This window comes from Pelophylax lessonae (assembly GCF_965119305.1).
Source record: "Pelophylax lessonae genome assembly, chromosome: 12".
Taxonomy (NCBI): domain Eukaryota; kingdom Metazoa; phylum Chordata; class Amphibia; order Anura; family Ranidae; genus Pelophylax; species Pelophylax lessonae.
In genome coordinates, this window is record NC_138779.1 from 154,653,924 (window position 1) to 154,673,810 (window position 19,887).

The 19,887-nt window shown below is 41.3% G+C and overlaps 1 protein-coding gene across 1 annotated transcript in view; it reads right to left on the reverse strand.

Moving 5' to 3' along the window:
- Positions 1–19,887, reverse strand: part of SLC17A7 (solute carrier family 17 member 7) — a 349,008-nt gene that overhangs the window by 68,156 nt on the left and 260,965 nt on the right. Inside the window, exons 5-6 of the mRNA XM_082273561.1 lie at positions 16,858–16,945; positions 1,188–1,274 (exon numbers count right to left, since the gene is read on the reverse strand). Coding sequence (XP_082129687.1) covers positions 1,188–1,274; positions 16,858–16,945 — 175 coding nt within the window. The remainder of the gene's footprint in view (positions 1–1,187; positions 1,275–16,857; positions 16,946–19,887) is intronic.

Genomic DNA, 19,887 nt, shown 5'->3' on the forward strand with positions numbered 1-19,887 from the left:
GATATTTATTTGTAAGAAATTATAAAAACCATTCATTATTTTCCTTCCACTTCACAATTATGTGGCACTTTGTGTTGGTCTATCACATAAAATGCAGATAAAATACATTTAGGTTTTTGGTTGTAACACGACAAAATGTGGAAATTTCAATGGGTATGAATACTTTTTCAAGGCAATGAAGCTTTACTTGACTCTGAAAATGCATGTATGGACAAAAAACGTGTTCAGTACATTTCTGCAATTTATTCACATGTCCTCATGTTTTATTACTTTGCTGTATTCAATTTTCGTTTTAGAAAGGTAAGCCTTTCTGCACAAACATAATTTTTAGTCTAGAGTTACACTAGTGTAACTGCTTAAGTGTGGTCTGTTAGATCACACACATTGTTGGGTATTAATATGCACTGCGTTGGGCTGGTAATGTAAAATGAATGATCTTGCACACATTTCAGTGGACCAGAAAACAGACCTGCACCTTGACAACACACTGCACTGCAACACACATTTGAGTACATTGCAGTTACACTGTGAAACAGCACCCTTTCATTGGCAAGGTGCACTGAAGTGCCATTGGGAAGCAATGGCATTTTATCACATCACTGCAGGTAACAGGAATGTGCATGTTCCAGCAACACAATAATGTGAAAAGGCACCTTAGACCAGCCTTTCTCAACCTTTTCAACACACAGGAACCCTTGAAATGACTTTCTGGTCTCAGGGAACCTATACTAAAAATTACTTTATCTACAGCTCATGTTACATTAGTGTAATGGTAAATAGGATGCTCTTTATACCTATGGTAATTGGGAAGAATTACCCCCTTACAAATCAAAAAAGTCAATGGTATCAGTGGGAACCTATCTGAGAGGAAGAAATTGCTCATTGCTCAAGAAACCCCTAGCGACCTCTAGAGGAACCCTAATTGAGAAACCTCGCCTTAGACTATTAATAATGTTGTTTATTCAGTCAGAAATAATTAATCTTCGGCTCAGCCTATCTTCACTTAAAGAATGTAATGCTTAACTGAAAATATGCAGTTTGGGTTTAGAGAAGCACTCTTTGTCACATGGTGGGTGACACCCAATCTCAAGAATTCACCCTCAGTGACTCATATATATTTATATTTTAAAGCAAAGAGTATATCATTGCATATTCCTGGTGTTTTGTGTCATACTGCTGTAACTTACCATAGACATAGAACACTGAGCTCCATCCCGAATACTGTACCAAGACCCCAGCCAAAGGCATGGCCACCACAGCTCCCGCATAGGAACCTAGAACACAATGACAAAAGACAGAAACTTTTATTCTCAGATCTTCCCCTACAGAATTGTTTTATGTGCTTTTACTGTATGTGTTAAATACACAATTACTGCCTTCTGAAACTGCTCTTTGGTGCCAAAATAGGATTATTGTGTAATGGGCAATCGACTCTATTAAGAAAGAGAAATGTTCGCAAGGTTACAAAGAAAGCAGAATAAAAGGCAAAAAATAAAACAAAAACTAACCATTCTCTACACTATACAAAAAAAAAAAAAAGGTCCTTTATATATACTGTACACCAAAGCTGAAAGTTAAGAAAGTTATAGTTACATAGTTAGGTTGAAAAGTCCATTGAGTTTAACCTATAGAAAAAAAAACAATCTAAAAAAAACATCCATACACACAATCCTATAACCACAGTTCATCCAGAGGAAGGCGAAAAACAACCTATAAACCATGAGCCAACTCACTCCAGTGGAGGAAAAAAATATATTTCTGATCTCCAAGGAAGCAATTGGATATTCCCTGGATCAACTACCCCTGGTGTTATTACTTATAAATGTTAGCATCCAATTACATTTTGTGCATTTAGGCATTCAGCTATTTTTGAAACAATCTGCTGAGCTGGCCAGAACTAGTTCTTAAAGGGAGTCTATTCCACATTTTCACATCTCTTGCTGTGAAGAAGCCTTTTCCCTGTGTGGGGGTTAAATTATTTTTCCTGCAAATGCCATTCCTGCCTTCTTGCCCTTTGTAATGATCTTAAATTGAATAACTCTGCACCAAGTTCACTATGTGGACCACTTATGTATTTATATATGTTGATCATATCCCTCCCTAATCTCCTTTTCTCTAGAGAGAATATATTCATTTCAGATATTTTTTTCTCATAGCTGAGCTCCTCCCTGCCTCTTATCAGTTTGGTTGCCCTTCTCTGCACTTTTTCTGATATCCTTTTTGTGAACAGGTGCTCAAAACTGCTTATTCTAGAGAAGGTCTTACTAATGATTGGTACAGGGGCAAAATGATTTCTCTCTCTCCAGAGTCTATACCTCGTTTAAGACGAGAAAATATCTGCCAGCTTTAAAAACTGCAGCTTGGTATTGCATGCTTTCATTGGGTCTATGATCTACCAGAACACCCTGATCTTTCTCTGCCATTGACTCCCCCAGCTGTTATACTATACAAGAAAAATGTATGATGCATGCATGTTTTTAGAGTCGGTTCACACTGGGGCGACACGACTCTGTACTACTTCGGGGGCGACTTGTGCATTATCATGCACCACGACTTCGGAGCGACTTGCATGGACTTCACATAATGGAAGTCTATGCAAGTCGCTCTGAGGTCACCCCGAAGTAGTACAGGACCCTTTTTCTAAGTCGGAGTGACTTCCTATTAGAATGGGTCCTGTAGCGGTCAATGGACCGCGAGGGAGCGCGATCTGACAAGTCGCGCTAGTGTGGACCGGCTCTTAGGCTCCAAGTGCATAACTTTACATTCATTAACTGTAGTAGATTGAAAGCCCTTGATGTATTTTTACATAGAACCAGGGCTTCTCTTCAGCTGGAACTTGGTGGAATCACCTCTAGCTCTGGCCCTCTGCTCCCTGCTCTCCACTATCACTTGTACACAGAAGTCTGGCTTCTGTGTTTACAAGTGACAGCTTGTCTCCCAACGGCTCCTACCAATCTGATCTCCTGAGTGGCTCCCACTGAGTTCAGGATGGAGACAAGGGTGATACAGGTGCCCGGGGTGCAGTGCAGATGCTGACACCCTCACTGGATGAGCTCCCAGCAAGTGAGAGAGGCGGCGCCAACTGCAGTGTGCGGGGAGGTACTAGATCCAATTCAGCAACAAAATTAAGACACGTGGAAGATAGTGGAGTTTTTAAGGAGGTGGGGATAAGATGGGGGCAGTTGAGGGGTTGCATGCAGAGGTCAATGCTAAAGAGTGGTGGAAGTGAGATGTAGATGGGATTGCAGAGGTAAGCAGCTGTGGAAGAGGGCTGAACTCTGCACTCTCTGTGTAGTGCACCCCTTAATTCTGCATTATGTACCTAAGGCACCCCCAAACTCTGTACTCTTTGTGTAACCCCCCCCCCCCCTGAACTCTGCACTCTGTATGTAATGCACTCCTGGTATTTAATGCCCCTTTAAGACCCTCCCACTGTTAGTTAAATTTGACTGCACCCACCATTTGATGCGGGTTGGAGGGTTTGTGTGTGAAGGTGGAGGGGGTTTTTGGGGTTTCGTGATTGAGTTCCTGTACCTATTTTCTGAGAAAGAAAGCCCTGCACAGAACTTACATAGATACTCAAATCCATGCTCATATCAGCTTCCTCTAATCCCCTGCCTATTAGTGCTCACAATAGGAAAGAGAGTACAGCACTCTGAGCCAGTCAGAGCCTTACCACTTTGAAGAGCTCTTCAGTTGAGAGTCTGAAAATGCTTTTGGGAGGAAAGAACAAAAAAAGTGATCTGATCGGCATGCTGCCTGTCATTCATCGACAAGAAGGTTGAGTCACGGAGCTGCAGTTTACAACTGCAGCAAAAAAAAAGTCAGGTTGCTGAGCTTTGTATGTTGTCTAGCAGGGGTGCCTGGGTCACAAATATGGCTATACAGAATTACAAATCCTTTGCAGTTCTGATATATATATACTGTATATATATACATATATATATTATATATATATTTCAATCCTACGTTTACTTGTTAGCCTGGAATTCTGCTTTAAGTGCTAATCAACTGCAAAATACTTATGCTTTATTAATCAAATTGGATTATTTAAATATAATTCACTATGGTGTCTTTAAAGAGGTCTTTGCTACAACTGCTTATACAAAGTGGTTATTTCTGTGACGCTTCTAATGCTTTGTTGTTGTGTACATGACACTGGCATAGCTACTGTATATCATGGCCAGTTTGCCCATGCCCCCAAGCAACAAATAGTCAGTCCTTTGTTACATAGATAGGCCTATTCCAAAAGAACTAAAAGATAACTTTAAAGGAATGCTAAAAAGTAATGTTTAATCTATAGAAATAACAGAGTTGTAAAAGTGGAAGTTAATGTAAAGCAGTTTATGGATTTCTCTTAGATCCATACAGGAACTGGCAATTGTAGCATAACCGAAATACAGTAAATGCTTAGGCTGACAATTTGACTTGTATTAATCTCACCCTCAATGTATTACTAGTCTTCCAATTTTGTAAGAGACAATAAAGAGGATCAGTAAAATAATTTTTTAATGTATCACATGACAAACTCATTTCTCGAAAACAGATGACTTAGGTGTCCTTAGTTTACCAAGAAATAGCAGTGTGCACAAAAAAGGTCAAACTTTGTATTTTCCAATCAATTAGAATGAATTATTTATGCAGCAATGAGGAGCCGGGCTATTTTTAGAAGACAGCCTTACCTACGGAATTCACTGGAATCAAACATCAAAGCTACAAAAATGTCAATCAAGGACACCTAACATCTGATTCAGTAAAGCAAAATATTTCAAAGGATTGCATATTCTATTTTGATTAACCCCTTCCTGCTGTGATAGTGGTCACATGATCGAGAGCTAGTCCCACGGGCTACCGATCTTTGGCCTGGACCGAAAGCTGTATTCGACTGCTCGGCCTTCATGCTGGGAGGCGAATGTGCTCTCAACATAAGCCACCCAACAACGCATTCAGCATGTGGGCATTAAAGCTGACCCTTTTGCAGCCACACATGTTGGGTGGTTGTAAAGGGGTTAACCACTTACCTACAGTGCACTTTCACCCCCTTCCTGCCCAGACCGATTTTCAGCTTTCAGCGCTCTCACACTTTGACTGAGAATTACTCAGTCATGCAACACTGTACCCATTCAAAAATTGTGTCCTTTTTTTCACACAAATAGAGCTTTCTTTTGATGGTATTTAATCACTACTGGGTTTTTTATTTTTTGTGCTATAAATAAAAAAAGACTGAAAATATTGTGAAAAAACGCATTTTTCTTTGTTTCTGTCATAAAATTTTGCAAATTAGTAATTTTTCTTCACAAATTTTGGCCAAAATTTATACTGCTACTTATCTTTGGTAAAAATAACCCAAGTAAGTGTATATTATTTGGTCTTTGTGAAAGTTATAGAGTCCACAAGCTATGGTGCGAATCATTGAAAATTGATCACACTTGATCACACCTGATGTACTGAAGGCCTATCTCATTTCTTGAGACACTAAAAAGTCAGGAAAGTACAAATACCCCCCAAATGACCCCTTTTTGGAAAGTAGACATTCCAAGGTATTTAATAAGGGGCATGGTGAGTTTTTTGAAGTTGTAATTTTTTCCCACAATGCTTTGCAAAATGAAGATTTTTTTTTTTATTTTATTTTTTTTTACAAATTGCCGTATTAACAGGTTATTTCTCTCACACAGCACATGTATACTTGCAACTACACCCCAAAACACATTCTACTACTCCTTCTGAGTATGGCGATACCACATGTGTGAGACTTTTTCACAGCCTGGCCACATACAGAGGCCTAACATCCAACCAGCACCGTCCGGCATTCTAGGAGCACAAATTTCACATATAATTTCCTGACAACCTATCGTACTTTTGAAGGCCCTGGAGCACCAGGACAATGGAAACCCCTATAAAATGACCCCATTTTGGAAAGCAAACACCCCAACGTATAATTTTTGAGGCATAATGAGTCTTTTGAATATGTCATTTTTTTCCACAAGTTTTTGGAAAATGTGGAAAGAAAATGAAAACACATTTTTTTTTATACAAAGCTGTCCATTTATGCAATATTTCTAACACATAGCATGTACATAGCAAAAATTGCACCCCAAAATACATTCTGCTATTCCTCCTGAGTATGGCGATACCACATATGTAACACTTTTTCACAGCCTGGCCACATACATAGGCCTAACATCCAAGTAGCGCTTTACACAAAGTTGTCCATTTATCCACTTTAAGACTGGGCCTATTTTTGACACTTGGTGTTTACAAGCTAAAATCATTTTTTTGCTAGAAAACTACTTGGAACCCCCAAACATTATATATTTTTTTTTAGCAGAGACCCTAGAGAATAAAATGGAGATCGTTGCAATATTTTTTATCACACCATATTTGCGCAGCAGTCTTCCAAATGCGATTTTTTTGAAAAAAAATCACTTTTTTGATCTAAAAAATAAGAAAACAGTAAATTTAGCAAATTTTTTTTCCATAATGTGAACGATAATGTTACGCCGAGTAATTAGATACCCAACATGTCATGCTTCAAAATTGCGCATGCTCACAGAATGGCGCCAAACATTGGTACTTAAAAATCCCCATAGGCAACATTTTAAAAATTTCTGCAGGTTACTAGCTTAGAGTTACAGAAGAGGTCTAGGGCTTAAATTATTGCTCTCGCTCTAACGATCGCGGCGATACCTCACATGTATGGTTTGAACACCGTTTACATATGTGGGCGGGACTTGCGTATGCGTTTGCTTCTGCGCGCGAGCTAACGGGGACAGGGCGCTTTAATTTTTTTTTTTTTTTTTTTTTCCTATTTATTTTATTTATTATTTTTTTATTTTTACACAGTTTAAAAAAAAAAATGTTTTGATAATTTTTATTCCTATTACAAGGAATGTAAACATCCCTTGTAATAGAAATAGGCATGACAGGTCCTCTTTATTGTGAGATCTGGGGTCAAAAAGACCTCACACCTCACAACTACACTAAAAAAGAAAAAAAAAAAAAAATTGTTGAAAGAGGAAAAAAAAAAAAGCAAAAAAAAAAAGCGGCCCTTTAAACCGGTTGCTAGGCAACGTCTTTTGACGTAGCTCCGGTCCTCCAAGACCATAGAGTTGAGTGAGGGCCATCTTGCCCTCACTCGACTTCCTGTCTCTGAGGATCCGGGACCGGATAGTTTTCCCCGCTGCCGGCGGGTCCGGTAAGCTGGGAAAACGTCTGGGACGCGGCAGGAGGGGGGGGGGGCACCTCTTCCCCTGCACCGTAAGGGTAATTCCGCGGCGAATCCGCCACTGGGACCACCCTTATCTGAAAGCCGACCGCCCGCCGTTTCAAAAAATACCGGGGTTATGGGGGCTATCTTCTGCCATAACCCCAGTATTTAGCTTTTAATGGCCGACGCATATAGTCGTTAGGCGGTCAGTAAGTGATTGCATGTATATGGCAAACAGGTGACGATGACTGATGGGGTGACAGGTGACGATGACTGATGGGGTGACAGGTGACGATGACGGATGGGGTGACAGGTGATGATGACTGATGGGGTGACAGGTGATGATGATTGATGAGGTGACAGGTGACGATGATTGATGAGGTGACAGATGACAATCACTGACCGGGTGACATGTGACGATGATTGATGGGGTGACAAGTGACGATCACTGATGGGGTGTCAAGTGACGATGATTGATAGGGTGACAGATGACGGTGACTGATGGGGTGACAGGTGACGATGACTGATGGGGTGACAGGTTACGATGACTGATGGGGTGACAGATGACGATGACTGATGGGGTGACAGGTGACGGTGATTGATGGGGTGACAGGTGACGGGGCGATGGTCACTGATGGGTGACAGGTGACGGGCGATGGTGCACGGCGGTACTGATGGCAGTCTCTGGTGACCGGTGAACTTTAGGCTACATTCACATGTGAGCGTAGCGATCACGGGCAGAATCACTGCGATTCTGCCCGCGATCCAGAAATCATTGCAAATGGCGGGACGCCTGTGCGTTGCCCGCTGTGCGATGTTGCTGCGATTTCCGCCTGCCGAATCGCGGTAACATCACGCAAACAACGCATGACGCCCCAAAGAAACTCTTGTACTTTTTTGGGCGTCATGCGATGTTTGCGCGATGTTACTGCGATTCGGCAGGCGGAAATGGCGGCAACATCGCACAGCGTTTGGGGTGCTATTGCAAATCACGGGCAACGCACAGGCGTCCCGCAATTTGCAATGATTTCCGGATCGCGGGCAGAATCGCGGTGATTTTGCCCGCGATCGCTGCGCTCACATGTGAACGTTATGGGTGTCAATTTCTGGGCACTGATGAGGTGACTGTTGGGTGACAGGTGACATTGGGGGGGGCTGAGGACTGTGTGGGGGGACCTTTATTACTGTGATTTTAGTGTGATTTTACTTTGTACATGTGTACAGAGCAGTAACTCACTATTTCTAGCTCTTCTCCCCTCATACTGGAAACTGTATGAGGAGAGAAGAGCTAGTAACAGTCAGTTACTGCTCTGTGTTTACATTTTGTGATCGGCTGTGAATGGATTCACAGCCGATCACATAGTAAACAGTCACTGTCAGTGACTGTTTACTACCGCCGGTGACAGCTGTGTTCCTACGGAACACAGTGCCACCGACATGACCGCGCTGCGCGCTCCCGATCGCGCATGCGCGGTCATCTCCCGGCCGCCTCCATTGTGATCGGCTGTGTCATTGGAACACAGCCGATCACGTGGGAAACAGCCATGCCTATTGGCTGTTTCCCCCCTGCCGGTGACCGCCTGTGTCCCGGGGACACACCGACACCGGCAGTGCACGGCGGCGCGCCCGCGATCGCGCGCCTGCCGTGCTTGAATGGGCGGACGTCATATGACGTCCGCCCAGGATAATAGCCGCACCGTCCCGCCGTCATATGACGGCGGGCGGGCGGTAAGTGGTTAACCTATGGAAAGATGTAAATAGTATTATAAAAAAGTGTTATTCTTTTAAACCTTGTGTCTATGAATAATTTTTAATTTTATATGTACTTTCCTCTGCTATTCTTTATTGTTTTTTTTTCACAAATACAAGAACATATGTGTGTGACACCCGCTTTTTTTGTCCCTCCTGTCCTGGCCAACCTGGCCTCTGCATCGGGGACTGTTTCCGTCACTACCACATACTAGTATTGGTATAGGGTACAGCATGGCACAGTCTAGGGCACACTTTCTCACACAGTGTCTCAAAAGATGTTGGCTATCGCATTTTGTGAGACCCTAGCCTGGAACGTTTTTTTTACAGTTACAAAAAAAGTGTAAAAGAAAGTGTAAAAAAAAATAATACATTTTAATAATTAAAAAAAAATAAAAAAATAGAAAGATAATTAAGCGATAGACTGCTTTTGCAAGCAGAGGGAGGGGACCCCCCCCTCCCGCCCCCTTCCACGGTTTTCTAGGGCTCTCCTGTTCCACCAGGTAACCTGAGACTGCAGCCAATGGTTTCGTCAGCTGATTATAGAGCTCATAATGGCTCCAATCATCTCTACGGCATACCGGAAGCTACAAGCATTTCATGACTTCGGTTTCGCCAGATATAAACAGCGCCATTGGGAAATTGGGAAAGCATCTTATCACACCAATCTTGGTGGGGTCAGACGCTTTAAGAGCAGAGGAGAGATCGAAAGTCTAAAGGGCCCCATTTTTTAAAAAAAGAGTACCTGTCACTACTTATTGCTATCATAGGGAGTATTTAAATTCCCTATGGTAACAATAAAAATGATTAAAAAAAAACATGAAAGGGAAGGTGTCAAAATAAAAAAAAAAGCAAAATAAATAACACAAAAAAAAATAAAAAATTCAAGCACCCCTGTTCCCCCGTGTTTGCGCGCAAAGGCGAACGCAAGCATTGGTCTGGTGTCATATGTACACAGCAATTTCAGCATGCATGTGAGGTATCACCTAGAACATCAGGCAGTAAATCTTGCAGTAGACCTCCTCTGTAAATCTAAAGTGGTAACCTTTAGATTTACAGAGGAGGTCTACTGCAAAAACACTGCAAAAACACTTAAAATGCCTCTCAGCAAATAGCTTAGGGTGTCTACTTTCCAAAAAGGGGTCATTTTGGGGGGGGGGGGGGGGTTGTGCTATCTTGGCATTTCATGGCCTCCTAAACTGTGATAGATAGTAAGGAGTGAAATCCACAATTTACGCAGTTAGAAAGCCTGAAGGCAGTGATTGATTTTCAGAGTTCTGTACGCGGCTAGGCTGCCAAAGAAGTCTCACACAGTATCCTCATACTCAGGAGAAGCAGCAGAATGTATTTTGGGGTGCAATTCCACATATACCCATGGCATGCGTGAGCAATATATCATTTCAATGACAACTTTGTGTAAAAAAAAACATTTTTTTTCAAACACCTGTGACAAAAAAAAAAAAATCTTCAATGGGCTCAATGTGCTTCTCAGGAAATTCATTGGGCAAGTGGTTAAACCCAAAACTTACAATCCCTAATATACTCAACAATTTTGCACAATATAACACCCTGTGTAACTTGCAAATCAACTTCTCCAAATAGTTTGCCTTTCTTTCCTACCTTTAGACTATAATTAAGGGGATTGGTAATTGGTCACAGGTGCTTTAGGTGCTATTTAAATTTCTGTAGGGCTCCTTTCTGAGATTACCAGATTTGCTGTTTGGAGGCTGAAGAGTGGGAAATTTGAGTGGAGAGTGATAACCAGTTTTGTTTTTGACTGCTGGTGACTGTTTGCATTTTAAGGGGTTCTTTCCTTGCAGTTTTTTGGGGTTTTTTTTTACTCTTTTTTTTTCTGTCACTTTTTAACCACTTAAGCCCCGGAAGATTTTACTTTTTCCTGACCAGGGCCTTTTTTGCGAATCGGCACTGTGTGACTTTAACGGACAATTGTGCGGTCGTGCAACGTTGTACCTAAACGAATTTGACATCCTTTTTTTCCCACAAACAGAGCTTTCTTTTGGTGGTATTTGATCACCTGTGCAATTTTTACTTTTTGCGCTATAAACAAAAAAAAAGCGTAAATTTTGCAAAAATAACAATATTTTTCAAATTTTTTATATGAAATTCCCCCCAAAAAAATGTAAAAATCAAAATTTTTTAACATTTTTGGCCAATTTGTTTTCTGCTACAGAAAGCTTGGTAAAAAAAAATCGCAAAAAGCGTATTTTTATTGGTTTGCGCAAAAGTTATCGCGTTTACTAACAAAGGCAAAGATTTCTGTCATTTTTGGTGTTTTTTTTTAAACGCATAATGGCGGCGTTCTGTGATTTTTTTGCGGTACTGCGACATTGCGGCGGACAGATCGGACCCTTGACTGACATTTTTGACACTTTTGGGGTTACCAGTGACATTACTGCAGTAATCAGTGTTATACATATGCACTGTCACTGCAAAATGACACTGGCAGGGAAGGGGTTAACTTTATTGGGGAAGGAGGGGTTAAGTGTGTCCCTGGGGGCATGCTTCTTACTGTGATTGGACATGGCTACTGGTGTAGGAACAGTGATCAACGGTCCTACATAGTAGAACCGTATGATCACCATTCCTACACAGGGGAGAATGACAGGTGGCTTGTTTACATCAGCCGCCTGCCTTTCTCCCTTTATGGAGGACGATCGCGAGTGACCGGCGGACATCGGGTCCGCCGGTCACACACACGGACTTCCCAGGGAACGAGCCGGGGCGGGCGCGCGCTCGCCCGCTATTGGCTCACAAGCAAGTGACAGGCTAGTGACGTATATATACGTCACTTTGCCTGGCCGGGGCTGACCGCCGCAGTATATGTGCTTGCGGCGGTCGGCAACCGGTTAAATAGCGTTTTTTTTCTTTTCTTTCTTTCCTTCCTTCAGACTACTAATTAAGGGGAGCGGTTAATTGGTCACAGGTGCTTCAGGTGCTATTTAAATTTCTGCAGGACTCATCTGAGCTTGCTCTTTCTTGAGCTAGCCACCTTTTTGCTTGCTGGAGCTCTGAGCAAGTGGAACTTGACTAAGTGGTGAGTTAAAAACCAGAGTTTAAGACAGAAGATTATAACAAGAGTCTTCAAACCTGTAAGTAATATGTGTAATTTTCTATTAGTTGTATTATTGTTGTAACCGGGAAAATGTGCGCTAGCAAGATTGAAGGTTTTATGCAGTGCACAGTGTGCCGTATGTATACAATAACGGAGCAACCGCTCCAGGATGGATACCACTGCAACAGATGTGAGCAGGTTGACCTTCTGGAAGCTCACATTAGAGATCTGGAGGAGCAAACTGCAACACTGGGCAGAACTGACAACATTGAAAGGGGTCCTCTGCTCGCTGAGCAGGTGGCTAGTGGCGTTATTGGGGAGGGTGGAGGGGTAAGTCAGGTTTATCAGGTAGGAAGATGGATTAATACAGTCAGAGGGAGTGGTAGGGGCTCACAGAAAAGTAAGGCCAGCCCTGGGTTTGAGCACACTAACAGATTTGCCATGTTGGGTGAAGATGTGGGGTGGCAAGCTCAGAGGTGGCAGCCCTAGATGTCAGTGCTATCCCTAACAGTAGGGAGAGCAGTCCGTCTAGTAGAGGTGGTGAGGGGACTGTAGGTAGGCCTAGACAGTTGGTGGTAATTGGGGATTCTATAATCAGAAGGACTGATAGAATAATTTGTCGCCAGGATTACCTCAACCGAATGGTTTGCTGTCTCCCTGGTGCCAGGGTTCGGCATGTGGTGGACCGGGTTGATAAATTACTGGGAGGGGCTGGGCATGACCCAGCTGTCTTGGTCCCCATTGGAACCAATGACAGAATATATGAAAGGTGGAGGCTCCTTAAGAACCAATTTAATGAACTAGGCTGCAAGTTGAAGGGAAGGACCTCCAAGGTGATATTCTCTGAAATATAGAAAATACTTTCTTCAGCTCTGTGTATACAAAGGAGCACGGGGGAGCTCAAGACCATAATGAGGATGGTATTGACACAGCCCCAAATGATCCACAATGGCTCAAAAATGATATGGTCCAGAAATATTTAGACAGAATAAGGGTGGATAAAGCACCTGGACCAGATGGCATCCACCCACGTATCCTAAAAGAATTGAGAGCTGTCATTTCAAAGCCTTTGTTTTTAATTTTTAGGTACTCGTTAAGGACTGGAATAGTACTACTGGATTGGCGTAGGGCGTGGTGCCTATATTTTAAAAGGGATCAAAGTCTTTGCCAAGTAACTATAGACTATTTCGTTTAACTTATATAGTCAGGAAGATACTGGAGAGTTTAATAAAAGACCACATAGATGAGTTATTGCTGGAAAAAAATATTTTAAGCAACAGACAGCATGGATTCATGAAAGACAGAAGTTGTCAAACAAACCTGATTTATTTTTATGAGGAGGTAAGTAAAACCTTGGACAGAGGGGTGGCTGTGGACGTAGTATACTTGGATTTTGCAAAAGCATTTGACACAGTTCCCCACACACGGCTAATGTGTAAGGTAAAGTCTACTGGCTTGGAAAGATCATTTTGTAAATGGATAGAAAATTGGCTAAAATATAAAATTCAGAGAGTAGTGGTTAATGATTCTTACTCTGAATGGTCTAAGGTTATCAGTGGGGTACCCCAAGGTTCAGTGTTGGGACCCTTACTTTTTAATACCTTTATAAATTATATAGGTCCCTGGGATTAAAAGTACCATTTCAGTCTTTGCAGATGACACCAAGCTTTGAAGTGGAATAACTTCTTTACAGGATGTCTCCAACTTACAAACTGACCTCAATGCAATGTTTCATTGGGCAACTATGTGGCAAATGAGGTTTAATGTTGATAAATGTAAAGTTATGCACTTGGGGGCTAAGAATATGCATGCATCATACATACTAGGTGGAATAGAACTGGGGGAATCCATAGGGGGAGAAGGATCTGGGTATTCTGGTAGATCATAAGCTTAATAATAGCATGCAATACCAAGCTGTGGTTTCCAAAGCAAGCAAAGTCCTTTCTTGTATTAACAGAGGCATGGACTCCAGAACGAGAGATATCATTTTGCCCCTGTACAAATCATTAGTAAGACCTCATCTGGAATATGCAGTTCAGTTTTGGGCACCAGTTCTTAAAAAGGATATTGGGGAACTGGAGAAAGTGCAGAGAAGGGCAACCAAACTGATAAGAGGCATGGAGGAGCTAAGCTATGAGAAAAGATTAGAGGAACTGAATTTATTCTCTCTTGAGAAGAGAAGATTAAAGGGGGATATTATCAACATGTATAAATACATAAGGGGTCCATATAGTGAACTTGGTGTAGAGTTTTTCACTTTAAGGTCAACACAGAGGACAAGGGTCAATAAAATAGTACACAGCGCAAAAAAGGTATGATATATATATATATATATATATATATATATATATATGTATATGTATATATATATATATGTATAAAGTGCAAAATGATTGTGCAAATTAATCAATACTGTAAAGAATGTGCAAAATATGCAAAAATTCTATAAGTTCGAATATTTCACCATTAACTTAAAAAATACACAAAAAAGTGCGAAATAGTGCTGATTATGCAAATTCAATATACAATAAAGTGCAAAACATTGCTAGTTACCATATAGATATAAATAAATAGTGAATAAATAAATAAATGAATAAAAAAAGTCTTATTCTTAAAGTCCCAAAAAATCCAATTTTAAGCAAGTAGCCAGTGAAAGTGCAATGTGCTTTTGTGCTCCTCAGTATGCAGATCAGTGCCAATCCATTCAAAACTAAAGGGAGGCATAGATTTGCCAGAAGTCTACAAATATTACTTGGCATGTCATCTCAGGAGAATAGTTAACTGGAACCTACACCAAAATGTGAAAGCATGTGTCCAACTAGAGCAGGCAAATTTGACAGTCCCCCTACCCTGATCCCCTGGCTACCTAAGCAGCATACTCCTTAAGACTGTACAGATCAACCAATGATAGGAGCATCCCTGCTTTGCTTTAGACTGGCATGCAAATCTTTTGCCCTCTCCTTATCCCTGGGGCCTAGGGTTGCCACCTCATCCCTTTAAACCAGGACACATATTACCTACACAGGTTCTGGGGCTAATATAATGCACATAAGGCACTAAGTGAGTTTAATTACCACCTTAATCAGCCATGTAACCTGTGTATATAATGTGTGTCCTGGTATAAAGGGATGAGGTGGTAACCCTACTGGGGCCGCTTAACCCTCTTTGATATAATCCTGACTTCCCCCCAGGCTTATCCCCTCAATTCCTAAAAGAGATCTGGCCTCATGAGCAGATTTCTGCCAATCACTTCCCTCTTAGAGGCACCTTTCTATCTTACGATGCCCTAAAGGTAAGATGCGCACCTCTTCTTTCCTCTTCTGGCTTACGTCCAAATGCGGCACTTCTTTAATTACCCGTAAACTTCCCACAACTGGTCTCCTCCGCACACCCCATTTGAGGCTATATGATCCAGATCCACATCACAATGACACGTACTATCTATGCTACACACTCTCCTTTTTTCAAACAGCTCCCCGAAGGCCAGTGAAATGTGTCACAACGAAGAAAACCAACCTGATCTTAAACTCACAGAGGAAGATTGGGACAGGATCCTCTACCACTCGCATAGGGGCTCAATAAAAGTAAGAAGCAGGATACAAATTATTTTCAGGATGTTATAGGACACCCTTACCACAAATTTTCTCCGTCAATCTCTTCTAAGCTGGAGATGTGAGTCTGAACCTGGCCCTTTGTTAGACTTAGGTGGTTGTGCACAAAACTACAACCGTTTTGGTCTGCGATACACGCAGACATAGCCAAAATAACCACGTACACTCTTGATTTCACCCCTGCTCAATACTTATTGCAACACTCCTCTTTTTCAAAAATCACTTATCACAAATCATTAGCTCTACATCTTGCAAATGCTGCCAGAAGATGCATTTCCTCACATTGGGGCTCCAGTACTCCTCCTCCGCGTACTAATTGGTATCATCACATTCATCAGACAGCAGATGGAGGAACTGATCAGTGTAGAGCATGATGATCTTTCCAAATTCACCTGGCTTGAATTTCAAGGCTTGCTATGTGCTGTTGTACCACAGTTCTCACCTGGGCCAATACCTGTTACCGGACATATCCCCTAAACATGCTTACTCAAGAGGGAAACAGTGAGGCCTTCTCCTCTTCCCCATTTCTATGTATAATAATTTTCACACTTCCCAGCTATAACAAGAGACTTTACCTTGCCCTTTTGATGATGGGCATCTCCATTTCTTGTTTTCTGCTTGTACCAGCACATATGTATTTTAAAACCATACCTCCTCTGCACCCCTGCCCCCCGTTCCAAAATAAAATAGCCTTTGAAATCTCTAGAAACATTTCTGTGATCATTTGCTATCAGAGTGAAAAAATATAATGCAAAGTATGAAAATATTAGCTGAATATAAGGTACGTTTTATTTAGAATATGCCTTCTTCTTGACCTGAGTTTGTCACCTGGCCTCTTATGATAAGACAATGTTTATCTTTTACTATGCTGATAATTATCTGCCATGTATGACATAATCTCCTTATTGTGCATGACTATGTACTTTGATATATTCGTCATGCTGACATTTTCTTTATAAACTTGGAAACTGTTAAGAAAACTCCAATAAAATCCTTGGAAAAGAAAAGAGAAGGTAAATCTTCCCAAAAGAGGCACAGATAGCAATACAGCCCTGACAGGTGTTCTAATCAATCTCCACTTTATCCAAAACTAAAAAAAACTGTCATATCCACAACAATTACCAGAAGGTGACCGTTTTATCATGTGATATATGTTAACAAACAGTGAAATGAAAAGCCAGTGTAAAAAGCAGTGTAAACTGTATTAAATGACATACCACAGAAAGCTGTTGTGGCCAGCCTACTGCGCTCCAACGGTGGTGCCCACTTGCTCCAGATTCCATGGCAAGCTGGGTATGTAACTCCCTTAATTGCAACAACAGATTGTTAATACACACATTTAATACAACTGTATATGATGCAAACAAAATTTTTAAATAAGGTTGTGTTGGTTTGTAGTTCATCAACTAAGCTGATGCATTTTAAATCAAAATGATAGTAGATAATTGAAGGCCGAAATATTGCATACCTTGCTGAAGGGTCATGTTGGAAGTACTAAACATACTGTCCAGTGGCACAACATTTTTATATACAATATAGCATCTAACATACATTTTTGCAGTTAATTTTGTGTTTATCATACAGATATTTTAATTCACAACATTCTGATTGAAATGTTCTAATTATTTCACCTGTGTTCCCCAATTGGCAGTTCCGTAGTAACATGTTAGTGCCAATTGCCTTACAGAATATGTGCAGCGTGGTACTGTACAATTCCCATAAGTAAGAAATCTGTTGTATGCTTTGTGACGGAAGCCTATCAGGGCAGCTTACCTCACACTGAGCCTGTACCTCAAGAAACAGTGATAGGCTGCCCCAGATTCATTGCAGCTTCCTTAAGTTGGCTATTGACTCCAGTACTAGACGAAAGCTTTGACTTTCTGTGATAGATACCAGTTGTTTTGACCCTTTAGGTTTGCTGCCAGACCAGCTGCTGACAAGACCTGTACTCGTAACCACACTGGAATAACATTAAAGGTCCAGGTCACATTGTTCTCAATCAAGCCCTGGTGAAGGGGGCAAACTTGGACCCCCAAAATGCAATGGATACTCTTTGGATTGTGTCTCTGCATTTTACATAGTTACATAATTGGTTGGGTTGAATAAAGACACAAGTCCATCCGGTTCAACCTGAGAATGTTGTTGCCATAGGGGCTTTTATAGCACTGTCAATTTATGCATTTACATATTGTACATTTACATCAGTCCCTGACCCCAAGGAGCTTACAATCTAAGGTCCCTAACTCACATTCATGTGCATACTCCGGACAATTTAGACAGGAGCCAATTACCTCCTAGCATGTCTTTGTTGAAGAAAACCGGAGTACTCAGAAGAAACCCACAGGGACACAGGGAGAACATGCAAACTCCAGGCAGGTAGTGCCATGGCTGGGATTTGTACTTAGTACTACCAGGCTAACCACTAAGCCAACGTGCTGCCCATGTATGTGTATCTACTGTTTTCTATGTTCCTGTACATTGTGTTCACTATAAAACTCAACTAAGTTACACTCTCCGCTGACACCATTAACTGTGATGGGGAGTTTCACATCCTCACTGTTCTAACAGTAAAGTACCCCTTACAGTATGCAACTTATGATTGAACCATATCCTGTCCAACATCACTTTGTGGCTTTTAACCTATGATTAGAAAGTTTTCTTCCAATGCTGGAGTCACCATTCAAGGATCTGTATATCGTTATTATATCTCTTCTTAAGTTTCAACTCTCCAGGCAGAATACATTTAATATTTGTAGTCTTTCTTCATAACTGAGGTCCTTCAGCCACCTTATTAGCCTTGTTCCCCCTCTCTGGACTCTCTCCAGTTCAAGGATATTCTCCTGAAGACTGAGGACCAGAAACACACAGCATACTCAAGATGTGGCTGAACCAGAGTTTTGTAAAGTAGTAGATTTACAGTTTTATGTCTTAAGTAAATATCCTTTTTAATGCATGCTAATAGGCCACTGGCCTTGATTAGGATTGGGCTTGGCATTGCATGCTATTGCTAAGTCTGTCATTTACTAGGACCCCCAGATCATTTACTATCCTTTATTCCCCAAGAGGTTCTCCTCCTAGCTTGTAACTGGTATGCATATTTTTAGATCTTAAGTGCATCATTTTACATTTTCCTACATTGAACTTCATCTGCTATATAGCTCCCCACCCCTCTATGTTAACTTGGCCTTCTTGTAAAGTTGCTATATTCTGTTGTGACGATATTGTTCTGCTCAGCTTTGTATCCTCAGCAAACACTGTGATTGAACTATTTGTTCCAACCTTTATATATTTATGAACAAGTTAAACAGAATTAGTCCCAGGACAGAACCCTGGGGCACCCCACTCACAACCCTAGGCCATTGGCAAAATATACTATTAGTAACCACCCTCTAGACATGCTCCTGCAGACGGTTTCCTTTCCATGTGCAAACCATGTCATCAATGCAAAAGACCTGATTTGTAGATAATTTTTTTCTGGGCTAATGTTTTAAATGCCTTAGCAAAATCTAGATATATTAAGTCCACAGGCCTTCCTCTATCCAAATTACAGCTCACCTCCTTATAGAATGTTAAAAGGTTGGTCTGGCAAGAATAGTACTTCATAAATCCATATTAGTTACTACATATGATACTATTTTCATCAACAAATGTTTGGATATGCTCCCTTATAATTTCTTTTATATACAGTATCCCACAAAAGTGAATACAACCCTTTGCATTTTTGTAATTATTTTATTATATCTTTTCATGTGACAACACTGAAGAAATGATACTTTGCTACAATGTAAAGAAGTGAGTTTACAGCTTATATGACAGTGTAAATTTGCTGTCCCCTCAAAATAACTCCACACACAGCCCTTAATGTCTAAACCGCTGGCAACAAAAGTGAGTACACCCCTAAGTGAATATGTCCCATTTGGGTCCAAAGTGTCAATATTTTTTGTGGCCACCATTATTTTCCAGCACTTAACCCTCTTGGGCATGGAGTTCACCAGACCTTCTTCCACTCCTTCATGATAACATCATGGAGCTGGTGGATGTTAGAGACCTTGTGCTCCTCCACCTTCCATTTGAAGATGCCCCACGGCTGCTCAATAGGGCTTAGGTCTGGAGACATGCTTGGCCAGTCCATCACCTTTACCCTCTCTAGCAAGGCAGTGGTCGCCTTGGAGGTGTGTTTGGGATCGATATCCTGTTGGAATACTGCCTTGCGGCCCAGTCTCTGAAGAGGGGATCATGCTCTGCTT